Below are 17466 nucleotides of genomic sequence, written 5' to 3' on the forward strand. Positions count from 1 at the left end.
ACATTTATATTGATGAACTGAATATATCTTTTAATTTACTAATTGCCACATTCAATCTAACGGTCAATAAAATCGACAAAACTCTTGACATATTCTTTGCCAAATCTGCCAAAAGCAAAATCGTTTGTACGACATTCGCATACAACGTATTCGCATATTACGACAAGCATTCGCTCGTCAAACGGAATTCCAGGGTTCGAATCCCCACATGGGTGCAATGAGTGAAGATCCTTTTGGTGTCCTTGTCGTGATATTGCTGGAATATTGCTGACAGCGGTGTAAAACAAGACTCACTCACATTTACACCTGTATGACCTTGTTTGTAACCCAGATCAAGGACCACTATGACAGGTACCGTTGATCTAGCCATCTGTATACTGATTGTAACAGGATATATACTGTTAGTTTCACCTTTTTAGGGGTCCTGGTTTCGCATTTCTTCTCATGCAACAAACGACCAACCCTTTTCATGTTGATTAAAACACATTTCTGTTATCACCGGAGTCGATTGCTCGATACTGAATAAACCATGAGCATGTGTTTATGAATCACTATCAATTAATTATGATACCAGGTGTTCGCGAACATGTGAGCGTATCCTGGCCCACAGGTGGCACCCGTTACAACACATGCAAAGGCAAGTCAATTGTTCGCCTGAAAAAAAACACGGGAACATATTGTACAAGTCAAAATAGGGATTTGCATGGGACATGCGTCAGATTTAGAAATAGATGTCATATGACCTTGACTGGTAAACAAACATCGTGAACTAATCGGAATTCTTAATTTCTGGGGTGTGGTTAAAGTTGAGTGGAGAGAATGTGTATTCCTTACTCCTTGGTTGTATTTATTAATAACATACATCCGCTTCTAATGCGAACTATATATTTCATTATCTAACACAGATTATATTATTATCACGCCCGACATTTGTTTACGAAGATAAATATGCCATATTTACAATAAAGAGTGTTTCGAATAAAAGTTCGACAGCAGGTCATTATAATCTATGGACGATGTATATCCTGTTTCAATGTGCCCGTGTTATGGTGATCCTAGCCTGTCACCTGGGTTGGCCCATAATGAATGTAATTGATGTTGCGAATTTTTTTGTGAGGAGTAAAGGTATACTTTTAAGCTCGTGTTATGTGGGAGCTTACATCAGGCAAGTGAAGTACATTTGATTTCTTCACGAACATATCATATTTGGGTGGATATCAAATTAGGGTTTGCTGGTTTTGTTACTTATCATTGTGGACCCATGAAGATTCCGGGGTAGAATAGGTCTTCAGCAACCCATACTTGCCGTAAAAGGCGACTATGCTTGTCGTAAAAGGAGACTAACGGGATCGGGTGGTCAGGCTCGCTGACTTGGTTGATACATGTCATCGATCCCAATTGCGTGGATTGATGCTCATGATGTCAATCACTGGATTGTCTGGTCCAGACTCGATTATTTTACAGACCGCTGTCATATAGCTGGAATATTGCTGAGTGCGTCGTTAAACAACTAACAAACAAAAACAAAACTTATTATTGTGATGTATACAGACGTTTTTCATCCCATTAATGGTATATTTTAGGACTGTTTCTATCAGTTTACCTCAGAGAAGTGAGTCGATCAAGGGAGAATCGAGGATAGAGAAACAGGGTGCGAGAGAAAGAAAAAGAAAGAGGACACTGTAAAAGGGACATGCATATGGCGAGGGACAGAGAGAAAGAAAGAGATGATAGAGATCACTACTTTCATTCAAAACGATGATGACCTAGCATTACAAAATTCAAAGATTGAGCTTCTTCTTCATGATTAAACAGACTTTAGCGAAAGAGAACACAAAACTTGCAATGAATGTCATTCATGTGGACAACCAATACCTGCTTCCGTTAGGGAAGGGAATGCTTACTAATTTCGCGAATACCTGGAGTCATCATTGATTTTCAGTAATCCATTAATACAAATTTTACTGCTATTTTGCCTTCTACTCACACGGGAATCTGTCGGATAATCAAGACTGATTATTCTCTGGCGTTGCCATTTATATTTACATGCTGACATTTTATACCTATTTGAATGCAAATTGCGACCCGTGAAGATTCCGGGGAAGAATAGGTCTTCAGCAACCCATACTTGCCGTAAAAGGCGACTACGCTTGTAAAAGGCGACTAACAGGATCGGGTGGTCAGGTTCGCTGACCTGGTTGATGGATGTCATCGATCCCAATTGCGTGGATCGATGCTCATGATGTCAATCACTGGTTTATCTGGTCCAGACTCGATTATTTTACAGACCGCCGTCATATAGCTGGAATATTGCTGAGTGCGGCGTTAAACAACAAACAAACAAACAATGAATGCAAATTGCGAGGGATTTGTAATGTGAAATAGAAAAGCGAAACTTTAAAATAATATTGTGAAACAATAGGAAAATAGATTGCGGCCTGAAAAATGTATAAATGTCACTAATAGTATATATTCCTAATTTAGCAAAGTACCCAAGCAATTAATAATAATGGACATAACTTTTCCTTTATGAAGCACTAACTACTTCCCACAAATGGATATGTGTCCAAGACATTGTATGGCCGGGCGCTGAGGCTAGTTAACTGGCCAGGGCGCTATGCTCTCACATTTCATTATCAGCTTATCCATAGACGCTACGTGACAATCGAGTAAACTCAGCAACTTCGTCGTTCCCAGGCCTATAATGTTATTTATGCTAATAGTTCGCAAAAATGTATTTGGATAAGTATCAATGGGTGGTCATGAAAACGTAATAACTTGACAAACCATATAAAATACAATAAAGGTGTTGATTTTACAACAGAAACATTAGATATTCTGAGACAAGAAATCTTGCATGTTGTCTCTAGGTAATCACGTACACTCAACGTAGACCATGTGGATCTAAAGCCATTGTTATCCGACTTGATAAGATAAAAAAGATCAACCTCAGACAGCTGGTCTTCGGCAACTTTTGAAAGTCCACTTGATCATATTGACTGCCCCATGAACATCAGGGCGATTAACTGTCTTTTCTGTGTCGTAGGCCTTGTGCCATGCATTGCAACACCCAGCAAGAGGGATTTAATCTTGGGAGCTGAAGTTGCTCTCTATGATGTCCGCGATCTGCAAGTCCCCAAAACCAAACATGCGTTTCCACCGTTTCGATGGGATGAAGAGCAGGGCATGTGGCCAAGTGACGTCAAGATGAATTTCCATGGCAATCCGGATTATGCTCTCTTTAGACAAATATTCGGCATCTTTGATAACAATATGTTTGCGACAACATACATCACAACGTGTGTTGCTGAAGCGAGACGACACTTTGACCCAGCATGGTATAACCAAACCATTGGCTTGGTGATGAATGGCATCAACGCCATCAAACGTCATCATGATTTAAATGTGAATTATTCCAATTCCTTAATGACATTCTGGCCTCAAACGTATAACAACGACTCCAGGGTATATAACAGCTACCCCGTAAACCTCAATGACGTGATTCATCTGACTGAGCATTTACCTCTGAATGCAACCTACGCATTTCTTGAAAGTCTTGGACTCAAGGATGTGGACAGAATCATCCACGAACTCGTTGGAATGAGGTAATATACTATGTTATTGTTATTTAAACAAGTTTACGAGGCGTATTATATTACACACATTTTTATAGAAGATATACCATTCAGAGTCACCTTCAAGCATGTCCTGCTTGACTGTGATGATTTTATCATCACAAGGGATAAATATTTCAAGTTTTCATCCATAGAGAATCTTCTTGATACTATTAGTTCTCATTCAGTTTTTGTTTAAGAATTATTAAGAAATATAATTGTGTAATAAATGTTCTTAATATGTTTTATATAAAATAAATGGCTATTTGTAATTGTTAGAATGAATTGATATCTGAGATTGTTAGTGGCTTGATCTTCGAAGGGGTTAAAGAAGAAAACATCGTAAGTCCATGTAATTCAAAGAATATTTACATTTACTACAAGTTTTTAAAGGTAGACATTTTGTCATTTTAATTGATGGCTAAAGTTACGTACAATCGCCACTTGAGGAATGGTGTAAATACTGCTGGGATCCATGCAGGCTGTAAAGGTACAGACTAAGTTCGAGCACTATAAATCGGCATCAGTCCGGATTAGTACTAGCAAGCACACGCACAGATACACGTGCATGCCCGTCGCTATAAAAGTGCAATTATCTTGGACGCGACGTTAAACCCAATTTCACCTCACCTCACCTTCGACGAAGAGGTTTTCTTTTCCGTCTGTTTTGAATGTCGTACTTTCTCTGGTCACGATATGGCTGAAATAATGCGGATGTGACTTTCAATTTTAACTCGTTGACATTGAAATGTAAATTCTTGCTTCTTAAGCTTGCAAACCTGCTAGATGATCTTCTGGTTACAGACTATATATAATTAAAGTGTTCTACTATCCGTGTAAGGCGACTATGTTTGTCGTAAGAGGCGAGTAACGGGATCGGGTGGTCAGCCTCGCTGACTTGGTTGATGCATATCATCGATCCCAATTGCGTGGATCGATGCTCATGATATCAATCACTAGATTGTCTGGTCCAGACTCGATTATTTACAGACCGCCGTCATATAGCTGCAATATTGCTGAATGCTGCCTTAAACTACAAACCACCCAACCAACAACTACCCGTGCTTTTCTACAGTACGTAAGAAATCACTGCTTGACCACATTCCTGCTACACTGACCAAATCTTGATATACTGGCTTATAATAGGGACACTAAGATGAAGCATCTTAGTTTATAGCCTCAACACTAATCGTACGTACAGATATATAACAAGGTTTGAATACAATTAGCATTTACAATAAACAAAGTAGGTTGACATATCATATTCTTCTGAATATTTCAAGAAACGCCTCCACACTGGAATTCCACCTGCCTGCGGATTTCGATGACACTTTCCTCAACATTGGTCTGGGTTCGATGCTTGCCGAGATGTCTTTAGAGTACCCCGGAGCGTACAAACTGTGGTCGTCCCACAACACCAACACTACGTCCGTGTTCGATGCTCTCAAGTACTACGCTTACAGGTGATTATCAAATCTTATATCGCATGCTCTTATGACCAGGCAATCTTTAACGGTAAGTTACCCATAGCCCATTCCAGACAGTGGCCTAGCAATGTCCGCATCTGTAAATATATACTTTATTTATATATATGTTGATATATTTGTATTGCTCAAATATGTTTATATTTCTTAAACAGTCAAAACATAAACCGAAATTACCAAAACTACCATCAACGCCTGAGAATAACCATTCTCGATTTACCACTGAAACAGATTGCATTGGCGTAAAATGCAAAATAAAGTGAAAATTAAATGAATTGATCGTGAAAGTCAGTGATGACACCGGTAGCACCAGCCAATCACACAAGTTGCATAACAAAATATGTGTTTTTATCTTGTCTGACACACACACATACACGATTTGTTGAGTTAGCGAATATAGTTTCATGCCATATCCAGTCGTATCCAAAGAATATTCTAACGGGAATACCCAGGTAACGGCTTCACAAAATGTGGCCACGTGGGGATCAAACTGAGTCTTGGTGTGCCAGACATTACTGACCACGAGAAAAAAACATATAACAGAACCGGTATTTTCCCGTGTGTTACTCTCTACTGTGTCATCTTGCCACCATACAGTGAGTGAGTGAGTTGGGTTTAACGCCGCTTTTAACAGTATTCCAGTTATATCACGGCGTGTCAGCTTAATGTGGGAGGAAAGCCCGAAGTGATGCAGATCTTAGACGTTTACCACTTCGGTGAAACCCACGAGCACGGGTATGGTGCTGACAAACCTAGAAACATAATCGGGGTGAACCGGGATTCGAACCCACAATCATAGGTTTCTGGCGTGCCCAAGGGACGCAACTCTGCACAGCGAATCGCGGTGCCTTAGACGACTGGGCCACCCGTGCCCCCGCCACCATACAGTGTAATCAGTAAAATTGGTTTGCAGATCCTCCCATCCTTCCGTTCTGTACATGTTCCCATTCCTGCAATATGACATTGTAGATATTAGTCATGATCGCTGAAACCTTCCTTAATAACAAGAAAAAAACCGCTTTACACCCCAAGACCGTTCTCCGGGGACCAGCGTGTGAACACCATCGACGCCAGGAGCTACTACTACCTCAGGCCGTGGTTGGAGCAGGAGAAGGCAGCCGGGCGTGATGTCGCTCTTGTGCCAACGTGGGTGAGTATGTATTCTCACTCGTTTGGTATGAATAAAAAGCATACCGTATTTATTATTATTTCAGTGAATTATGGTATGACCAGAAATTATTGAGAATTTAAGGGATATGTTTAAGTTGATATCTAGTATAAATAGCACTGACCAGCTATCAAGTGCTGTTTCATTCAAGAGAGAACTCAGTTAATCCTGTTTCATTAGTTTGTCAAGAGGTATGCCTCTTTGTTTACTTGCTAGCGGACGTCATTTTCAGTGATCCTCAGTATGGATGATTTAGAGAAGAGGAGGTTGATTTTAGAGTATTATAACAAGGACATCAGATCAGCTAAAGTGATTTCAAGTAGAACAGGCATCCCTTTGTCAACTGTTTATCGTGTTTTGAAAAAAAATATTGAAAGTGGAGATGGCATTGAGCACAAGAGAGGCGCAGGTAGGCCCAGAAAATTGACAGTCGATGACAGGAGGCGGCTTGGTATTCTTGTTTCTAAAAACAAACGAAGGAGTTTAGAAAACTTAAGACTGGGTATGATTGATAGAGGAACTGTGGCTGTCTGTAAGGAGACAATTAGAACTGAGCTGCATGCAATAGGTTGGGAGAAAAGTCGAGGAATTTCCATAACCGATCATGAAACCTGAACAAAAGGAGCGAAGGTTGAACTGGTGCTTAGAGCATAGAAATTTTAACTGGGACAATGTGATTTTCTTAGATGAAAGTTCTGTGCGGTTGTTTCCTTATACACTAAAATTCTAGAACAAACAAACTGAAAAACCTTTGTATCAGCGCCTAAAGTACAGTCCAAAATTTCGCGAGTGGGGTGGCATATCTGTGGTAGGGGAAACGTCCATGTGTGTATTTGAAGGGAATATGAACAGTGAGCGGTACACAGATATACTCAAGGGACATTTACTTCCATCTGTTCAAGTAATCTATGGAAATTCTTGGATTTTCCAGCAAGACAACGACCCAAAACATCGTTCAAAGCATTCTCAAGCCTGGTTTCGGACCCAAAATATGACATTATTAGATTGGCCAAGCTACAGCCCTGACCTAAATCCAATAGAAAATGTTTGGGGACTGATGAAGGAAAGTGTCAATAAAACAATCTGCCAAATATTGCTGAAATGAAAGAAGAGGTGGTCCGATAATTGGGACAGCATGAACCACGACTTTCTAACTTCTTTGATCAGTAGTATGCCCCGCCGCCTTGAAGCCTTCATTGCTGCCCATGGTGACTTGACAAAATACTAAGTGTTCACCTGTCTAAGTGTTCAAGCTGGAGTTATGTTGTACTAATATTCACATTTAATACGTGAGTAATGAGTGAAAAAAAGAAAATACAATCTTTAAATTCTCAATAATTTCTGGTCATACTGTACATGTTACAGACCTAGGTGAGTTTAGTTTTTTTCATAGTTTGGGATGTTATTCTTCTTCTTCCCAGATATGACAAAACATTTTGAAAACAAATATTAAGAGTTTCAACTTTCCACTGGCTATATATATATATATATAATACATTTCAGTTTCCGTGTACATATTTCTGTTTTTGACACTAACCAAGGAGTTAATCCCCTCCTAAAACAACACCACACACCAAAGGCGTACCGGCGGTCGTCGTCCTGCGAATGGAAAAAAATTCGAGGGGTCGTCGTCCTGAGAATACCCCGATTCGACATTGAACCGAATTTGAAAAATGCTAAATTCGTTGTACATCCCAGGTTTCTCATTTACCCAACTCACTCACTCGGATAAGACCTGTCAATTTTATCCATTTCGTGACGTCCCGAATATACGTATATTCTATTATTGTAAGAGGTGAGGTGAGGTGAAATTGGGTTTAACGTCGCGTCCAAGATTATTGCACTTATATAGCGACGTGCATGTACGTGTGTGTGTTTGTGTGGCTACTTGTACTAGTCCGGACTGATGCCGATTTATAGTGCTAGCTCACTGAGATACCATGCCGCAGTTTAACATGAATACCCCACTCAGACACAGTATACTGACTCCGAGCCGACCAGTCCTTGTTTTAGCCCCTTAATGCCGAGCGCCAGACAGGGTAACAACAAGTACCATCTTTTAACGTCTGTTGGTATGACGCGGCCGGGGATCGAACCCCGGACCTTCCGCTCTCCGGGCGGACGCTCTACCACAAGACCACGGAGGCGGTTATTATTGTAAGAAATAAATAACAACGTGGTGTCAACCATTACACACAACATGTGTGACCCCCCCGGGGAAAAGGGACATTATGGGTGCTAGGATACAATTGTTCTGTGACGTCATAAAGAAAGGCGTTTGACGTCACCTTACTTCCGCAAAAATCACCATGTGTGTACAAAAATATCGTATTTTCTCTCGATAGTTCGTAATGTAAAAAAACAACATTATTTCAAATCATTTCAGAATGCATGTTTTGAATAAATCAGACATTATTTCCGAAAACTACTATTATTACATAAACAGTCATACGTCTAAAATTGGATTTTGCAGTAAATGAGTCCAAATATTTGATGCCATGTGTCTCTGTAATAAATATGAATTGAAGCTTATCACTTGTATTTTTGTGGTCCCAGGATACTTAATATATACTGAAAATATAATGAGAATTCAAAGTGGGATTTTCACCCAAAATGTCCTTTATCTCCAAGTGGGTCACGTATAGTCTATCCCCTTTTCAGGTCCAGGATACTGATGAGGTACGAACCTGGTTCGACAAGGGAGTCATGATGCCTTCCAACGTCAACAACGTTGACGTCACTGTGTGTGCTAACTTCATCTACGCCGTGACATCAGGCATCATCCACGGCGTCCTTCAACCATCGTTATTAGATGACCCCGATATCATGGTATCGTGTTTAACACATTTCTTTAAACATTATTCTTTATCAGTTGTACTGTTTTACTGGAACATTGTATTGGCAGTATCTGTTCGTTTCACAAGGTGTGTGCACCGTCTTGTTATATGTATGGTGATGTGTTGGTAATAATGTGTAAAAGGCGAATGACCTTCGAGTATTCTTACATCTACCTCAAAGCATTCTTACATCTACCTCCCAACGTTCTTAAATCTACCTCCAAGCATTCTTACTTCTACCCCTAAGCATTCTTACATCAACCTCCAAGCTTTTTTAAACCTACCTCCGAGTCTTCTCACATCTACCTCCAAGCGTTCTTACTTCTACCCCCAAGCATTCTTACATCTACCTCCAAGATTTTTTAAACCTACCTCCGAGTCTTCTCACATCTACCTCCAAGCGTTCTTACTTCTACCCCCAAGCATTCTTACATCTACCTCCAAGCTTTTTTAAACCTGCCTCCGAGTCTTCTCACATCTACCTCCAAACGTTCTTACTTCTACCCCCAAGCATTCTTACATCTACCTCCAAGCTTTTTTAAACTTACCTCCGAGTCTTCTCACATCTACCTCCAAGCGTTCTTACTTCTACCCCCAAGCATTCTTACATCTACCTCCAAGCATTTTTAAACCTACCTCCGAGCCTTCTCACATCTACCTCCAAGCGTTCTTACTTCTACCCCCAAGCATTCTTACATCTACCTCCAAGCATTTTTAAACCTACCTCCGAGCCTTCTCACATCTACCTCCCAGCGTTCATATAACCACCTCCGAGTATCCATACACCTACCCCGACTATTCGTACATCTACCTCAGATTATTCTTACATTCTTACATCTACCTCTGATAATTCTTACTCCAAAAGCTGCATATTTTTACATCTACCTCCGAGTGTTCTTACGTATACCGTCGAGTCTTCGAAAATCGACACCCGAGTATCGTTACATTTACAGTAAACTACGGTCATAACGAACTCAAAGGAACCACGAATTATAATTCGGTATGACCGTAGTTGTAAGCATAATTATGTATAACATATTTACAGCAAATTGACGGGACTAAAAAACAGTTCGTTATATCCGGCAGTTCGTTATAAGTGTGTTCGTTATAAACGTAGTTTACTGTACATCAGAGTATTCTCAACATATGTCGTCGCATCTACCCTCAGTCTGAACATCCAGTTTTTATTAATTCAACTCTGACACACCCTATATCTGTCGATTAGTTAACACTCATTTCAAGGACACTTAATAACATTTGATAACATTTAATAAGTAAAATTAGATAACCGATACTGCTTACAATTACAGCAAATCTACAACGATACAGCCAGGATGATCGCTTTCCAAGTGTCGACAAACTTCTCCGACCGAGCAGACCTGGCGTTAACGTACTACCCCTCTGTCATAGAGTTCTACTGGCTCGTGGCCAGGACGTACAACAAACTACAGGAAACTCTCGACGGGACAGGATCACTGCCACATAAGGTAATACATCAACGTCGATGGTTAACAAGACGTTATTTGACTATTACATCCTTCACTCTCAGCGTAATCTCCATAACGAGACGGTATCTTGCCTTATCTTTATTGGTGTGACCCGTGAAGATCCGGGGTAGAATAGGTCTTCAGCAACCAATGCTTGCCGTAAACGGTGACTCTGCTTGTCGTAAGAGGCGACTAACGGGATCGGGTGGTCAGGCTCACTGACTTGGTTGATGCATGTCATCGATGCCAATTGCGTGGATCCATGCTCGTGATATTAATCACTGGATTGTCTGGTCCAGACTCGATTATTTACAGACCGCCGTCACATAGCTGGAATATTGCTGAGTGCGGCGTTAGACAACAAAGCAACCAACCAGCTAACATATGGGACGTCATCAACGACAATAGTTACCAAGACGACATTTAACTGTTAGATCATGTATTCTCACATTATCACCATGACGGAACGGGATCACAAATACATATTAAGGTGATGCGTCAAAGTCAGTGGTTTACAAGATCATACTGCATCAACGTTAACAAAGGACATACGTTTGTTTCTCATTATGTCAGCTGTGTATTCTTTGTCTAGGGCATGGACCAGGTTCTGGTAGACTTCAAGGCAGTGTTGAGGTCATACGCATCTCCCCGGATCCTGGCCCAGGGAACACCCTCCTCTATATATAACTTATCGACCTTATACTTCGACGACTTCCTCGGCGCTGCCGACACAGACTACAGCAACAAATCAGCTGTAAGTTGCTGACATATACATACGACCAATTGACCAGCATTATGACTCTTGAGTCTTTGGTTAACTTAGACATTAATGGTCGTAGTTCTCAAGTAACCTTTCTTGAACGGGCTCACGTGCTGCTTCTCTTCGGTTATAGACCAATTTTATCAATGTTGAGTGTAATGTCTACAACTTGAGAATGTGAAGATGATACGAAACCTATAGTATAGGGGTCAGTGAAGGAATTGGATTTGCATTGATAAGAAAGCAGGTGTTATTGAACCACAAATGAAGGAGCTTATGATCGGAAAAAGAAAACGGATTTTGACAAATGATAAGTATTGACGTCGGACGTCGACATTACGCCATGGACCCGTGAAGATTCCGGGATAGAATAGGTCTTCAGCAACCCATACTTGCCGTAAAAGGCGACTATGCTTGTCGTAAAAGGCGACCAACGGGATCGGGTGGTCAGGCTCGCTGACTTGGTTGATACATGTCATCGATCCCAATTTCGTGGATCTATGCTCATTATGTCAATCACTGGATTGTCTGGTCAAGACTGGACTATTTTACAGACCGCCGTCACATAACTGGAATATTGCTGGGTGCAGCGTTAAACAACAAACAAACAAACAAACATTACGCCATGATTTTGCCTTTATCCGGGGGTTTCCTCTTGGTGTATCAGCCGCCTGCTGGACCCAGTCTGACATAAACACGTGTTGTGAAAGAGTTGACTTTATTTTAGAGCAATCCTGAAGATCGTAGATTCACTACGTCGATGGCCTTGACCGCTCTGCTGACCATCTGGACAACGCAGGACCAGCACACAGGGAAGATGATCTGGGATGCGGGTAGTGTACGATAGGTCACATTGGGATGCAGTTATATGTTGAACAGCCGGTTTAGTTTAGAATTTGATCAAATTAAATTCCACATTTACAATTCTATGATTTTTTAATTGGGGTAAAATTCCAAATGTTTCACGTGTAATCCGTTATGGTAATGTATGTTAATCTAGATGGTTCTGACTTCAAGATCAAATATACACCGACTCGTCATGCACTTTTGTATCGACGCAATACAGACGGTATAGTTGATGAGATATGTATTGACGTAATATAGGCGTTATAGTTGATGTGATATGTTTTCACGTAGTACAGACGTTATATTTGATGAGATATGTATTGCCGTAATATAGGCGTTATAAATGATGTGATATGCTTTCACGTTATACAGTGAGTGAGTGAGTGAGTTTGGTTTAACGCCGCTTTTAACAGTATTCCAGTTATATCAAGGCGTGTCAGCTTAATGTGGGGGGAAAGCCCGAAGTGATGCAGGTCTTAGACGTTTACCACTTCGGTGAAACCCACGAGCACGGGTATGGTGCTGACAAACCTAGAAACATAATCCGGGCGAACCGGGATTCGAACCCACAATCATAGGTTTCTGGCGTGCCCAAGGGACGCAACTCTGCACAGCGAATCGCGGCGCCTTAGACGACTGGGCCACCCGTGCCCCCTCACGTTATACAGACGTTATAGTTGAAGTGAATTGTATCAACATGTAAGCCTGGTATTTTTTACTTCGTACATGACAATGGTAGTTTTCCTTCGCTACAGTGCGGACTACAATGATACAGTAACTGGCGGACAAAACAACAGAGAAAATGGAAATTTGGAATTTACCAAAAATTACAAACGTCCTCAAAACGTCACTGAAACCAGTCGCAAACTTAAGGTCCAAAACACAACAACAAGGGTTCCCGTATCAACATCAATCCATCAGCATCGAGTAATCATATCCTCTGTTTAATATTTAGCCACCATCAAACATAGGTGTATACTGTCTTTTGCCCGGCAGTTGAGAACGAAAATTTCCTTCAATGCAGTGAGCACAATTACGAGCCGTTTACATTAAAACTTTTGGTTGTGTATGCCACTGAAGTTATCGAAAATGTAACATATTCTGATACTCATATAGTAACATCAGGTAATAGCCATGCAGTAGGTCGGTTCTTGTGATAATACTGCCCTTTCTATCTGACATCCCTTGTTAAGTTTCCCCCTTTTGTTATCTCATTACTCTTGTTGTTCTTACATGTACATATATATGCTCTCTGCCTCATAGGGGCGGTCGGGTAGCCTAGTGGTTAAAGCGTTAGCTTATCACGCCGAAGACCCGGGTTCCATTCCCGACATGGGTACAATGTGTGAAGCCCTTTTCTGGTGTCCCCCGCCGTGATATTGCTCGAATATTGCTACAAAGGCGGCGTAAAACCATACTCACTCACTCTCTGTCTCATAGCATCCATTCACCTGATGAAGGAGTAAGTATATACTCCGAAACGTTGTGTTCCTCGTAATAAGTAAGTTGACATCCATAAATCCTTTTCCCTTTAATGTTTGTTTACAGATATTTCCTTGTCAGTGTTTCTAACCCTTTCTCCTAGATACCCCCGAAGACGTTAAGAAGGCTGTTAACAAGACGGTCACGTGGGTGTACTATCACTCCGACGGCGTGCAACCTGCTGTACCGTGGAACGTCATATTCGCCGGGTCGTTCAAAGGGTTTACGGTCAGTGCAAGGTCTGGTCCCACTTGCACAAAGCGATCTTGGCGCTAAGAATATCGTAACTCCCATACTTAAACATAGGCTTACATTAGTCTTAGCGCTAAGATCGCTTTGTGCAAGTTGGCCCTGGTCTCTTCAAAACTAATTGGGGCGGTGGGGTATCCTGGTGGTTAAAGTGTTCGCTCGTCACGCCGAAGACCCGGGTTCGATTCCCCACATGGGTACAATGTGTGAAGCCCATTTCTGGTGTCCCCCATCTGTTATATTGCTATAATATTGCAAAACGCGGCGTAAAACAATACCCACTCACTCATTCAAAAATCTTACTCACCACTTCTAATCTCTGTAAACCGTAATGTTGTTTTTCGTCATCCGCAATTCCCGAGGCAAGAGTTAACTGACTATAAAAGTCCAGTTTCCACCCTTGCCGAACTAGGCTGGTATTAAGGAGTTACATTTTGGCTGGACTAACGAGTCTAGGCATAGTCCAATCAAAATCGCGCTCCGAAATCGAAATCCGGTTCGTAAACTGCCATGCAGATTTCGGTCAATTGCAGGATTTGCAAAACATGTGCACCGCTAACTAGTTGTCAGCAGATATTTTCTAATTTTTTTCATATTTTTGATCAAGGTGCTCACGTAATTTAATGCACTTCGCGATGTAAGACTCGTTGTATCAAAATATAGAGATCTTGATTATCGATCAGATCGTCTTGACTGGGGGCCGCCGTTTTGTTTGAAGCAAATGCAAGTGATACGAGAGGTGGAATCTGATTGGTCCTTAGGAGAGGCATAGAAGGGACATAACTCGTAATAGCCACTGGTGGCGCTACGATCGAGACGTGCAATTTCAGCATAGTTCGGCAAGGGTGGAAACTGGACTTTTAAAGTCACTTAACTCTCTTGACTCGGGAAGATGTTTTTTGCCTGCTAGAACCATCGTTCGCCCACGGGGTTATTACCTAAGGGCAATACAAAATAGGGAAATAAATCTTTCCACGCCTGTATGTAGCGTTTTACATGATCTAATTACATACAGGGATTTATAACAGCGGTAGCATATAAACACACCTATAACGCTTTATATTCTTGGGGGACCGCCTCCGTGGTCTAATGGTAGAGCGTCCGCCCGGAGAGCGGAAGGTCCGAGGTTCGATCCCCAGCCGCGTCATACTAAAAGACTTTAAAAGATGGAACTTGTTGTTACCCTGTCTGTCGCTCGGCATTAAGGGGCTTAAACAAGGACTGGTCGGCTCGGAGTCAGTATACTGTGACTGAGTGGGGTATTCATGTTAAACTGCGGTATGGTATCTCAGTGTGCTAGCACTATAAATCGGCATCAGTCCGGACTAGTACAAGCAGCCACACACACACACATACACGTGCATGCACGTCGCTATATAAGTTAAACCCCATTTCACCTCACCTTATATCCTTGGGGAATCGGGGGGAGATTATAGGTCACCAGCAACATATGCTTGTTGTACTATAAGAGGCGACTATATAGGTCGGTGGTCATGCTCGGAGACTTGGCTGATTGCATGTCATCATGCATATCCCAAAAAATTGCCTGGATCGATGCTCATGATGTCAATCATTAGTTTACCTGGTTAGGCTCGCTGATCTGGTTGATGCATGTCATCGATCCCAGTTGTATGAATCGATGCTCATGATATCAATCACTGGATTGTCTGGTCCAGACTCGATTATTTAAAGACCGTCGTCATATAGCTGTAATATTGCTGAGTACGGCGTTAAACAACCAACCCACCAACGTTAGACATCTGCAGCCAACATGCCGAGCGGCCTTAATCAACAAAGAAACAAATATAACGGTTAATTATAGAACTGAGTGAGTGAGGGGGGAGGGAGCGAGTGCGCGAGCGGTGAGTATCACCTGCACTGTATGAACTTGACCAATACTTGAATTTGGCTATAACCAAATGAATTTCATTTTTCAAGTTGACATTTTTTGTAGATGGATACGTTCGAATACCCAATGAACAGACTGGAGTTATTTAACGGGACGAAAATAAACAAGACCGATATTCGCAACGAGAAGTTTATCCAGGGAGTGGAAGGGTTCATCCCTGAAGACGAGTACAAAAACATGATGGATGAACTTCACACCCCAACCGTCAATCCCGGCTACAACATCGACGGCGACTTCTTCCCCTTCTGGTCCTCTGAAGCTTACACCCACGTCATCGCGATGCTGGGCCTGGGGAAATTCATTGGAACTTTGTAATAATGAACAAACATCAATAAATCAGCAAATATGTTTGTTCGACGTTAAATTAAGTGTCTCCTAAACATGTTCCTCACGCTAACCAATATATTTGTTTCTATTATTGTTCCTGTTTCGGGGCGGTGGGGTAGCCTAGTGATTAATGCGTTCGCTCGTCACGCCGAAGACCCGGGTTCTATTCCCCGCATGGCTACAATGTGTTAAACCCATTTCTGGTGTCCCCCGCGTGAAGATGCTGGAATATTGCTCAACGCGGCGTAAAACCAAACTCACTCACTCACTTACTCAAAATAAACCACACACACCAGGGCCTTCTACACTTCACACTTTTGAATTCTGTGGAAAATTCCCTGTTCTGGGATATCATTCTCTGACAATAAGTTACATGTAGATCTTGCCATTTTGACACATTACTAAATCATCATCCTCGGGGGTTATTTACTGTGTGTTTTGGAATCTAAATATCGTATATTTACTCGAAGAATTGAATTTCAAATATATCATATTAGTTATCTGTTTTTCAAGGTTCCCAAACGTATACCATTGTATTGTGTGAGTATTCGCGTTTGGTAACCTCGTAGTTAAAGCACGTGTTTGGTTTGCTGAAAATCAAGGTTCGATTCACAGATATGAAACCTATTCCCGCCGAGAAGATGACGTAAAAGCTCACTCACTGATCCAAGTTTATTCTGTGTGCTGAACTTGCCGGCAAGTTATGCAGAGTTGCATCCCTTTGTTTGCAGGATTTTGTGTTTATGGATTTGAAACCTGCTCTTTAATCCCTGGTATGTTGTGATCATGTTGTGATAAAATGCAAACTACGACGACCTGCACCGCTGCATGCTTTGTTATCACAAATATTCAATACAATCTGTAGACAGGTTATAACAGACAACTCATTGATGTTGAACCAAGGTGTATTTACAGTTAATGATAAACAGGATAAATAAAGTGGGACATCCAAGTAGATACTGCTATATTACATGACATTAAATCAAGTGTCAGTTGCTACTACATAGGTTTGTTTTTTGTTTTTTGTCTGTTGTTTAACGCCGCACTCAGCAATATTCAGCTATATTACGGCGGTCAGTAAACAAACGAGTCTGGACCAGACAATCCAGTGATTGACATCATGAGCATTGATCCACGCAATTGGGATCGATGACATGCATCAACCAAATCAGCGTGCCTGACCACCCGATCCCGTTAGTCGCCTCCTACGACAAGCATAGTGGCCTTTTATGGCAAACATAGGCTGCTGAAGACCTATACTTTTGGAAGCGTGTGAGATATTTTGTCCGAGCAATACAAAGTA

General features: G+C 41.4%; 1 protein-coding gene across 1 annotated transcript; it reads left to right on the forward strand.

Annotated features, from left to right (window-relative positions):
- Positions 1–3006: 3006 nt before the first annotated feature.
- On the forward strand, positions 3007–16151 carry LOC139473273 (uncharacterized). Its single transcript, XM_071255809.1, has 9 exons — positions 3007–3605; positions 4898–5077; positions 6131–6248; positions 8928–9095; positions 10414–10590; positions 11183–11344; positions 12078–12183; positions 13782–13906; positions 15882–16151. Exons 1-9 carry the CDS (start codon positions 3007–3009, stop codon positions 16149–16151), a joined length of 1905 nt encoding a protein of 634 aa, XP_071111910.1.
- Positions 16152–17466: the final 1315 nt, after the last annotated feature.

Source organism: Haliotis cracherodii, unplaced genomic scaffold (assembly GCF_022045235.1).
Source record: "Haliotis cracherodii isolate W230 unplaced genomic scaffold, xgHalCrac1.p SCAF_27, whole genome shotgun sequence".
Taxonomy (NCBI): Eukaryota; Metazoa; Mollusca; class Gastropoda; order Lepetellida; family Haliotidae; genus Haliotis; species Haliotis cracherodii.

Coding starts and splice junctions, on each gene's coding strand:
- LOC139473273 (XM_071255809.1), top strand. CDS start 3,007: ATGAACATCAGGGCGATTAACTGTCTTTTCTGTGTCGTAGGCCTTGTG. Junction 9,096..10,413: donor TAGATGACCCCGATATCATG/GTATCGTGTTTA, acceptor TTACAATTACAG/CAAATCTACAACGATACAGC. Junction 11,345..12,077: donor ACTACAGCAACAAATCAGCT/GTAAGTTGCTGA, acceptor ACTTTATTTTAG/AGCAATCCTGAAGATCGTAG.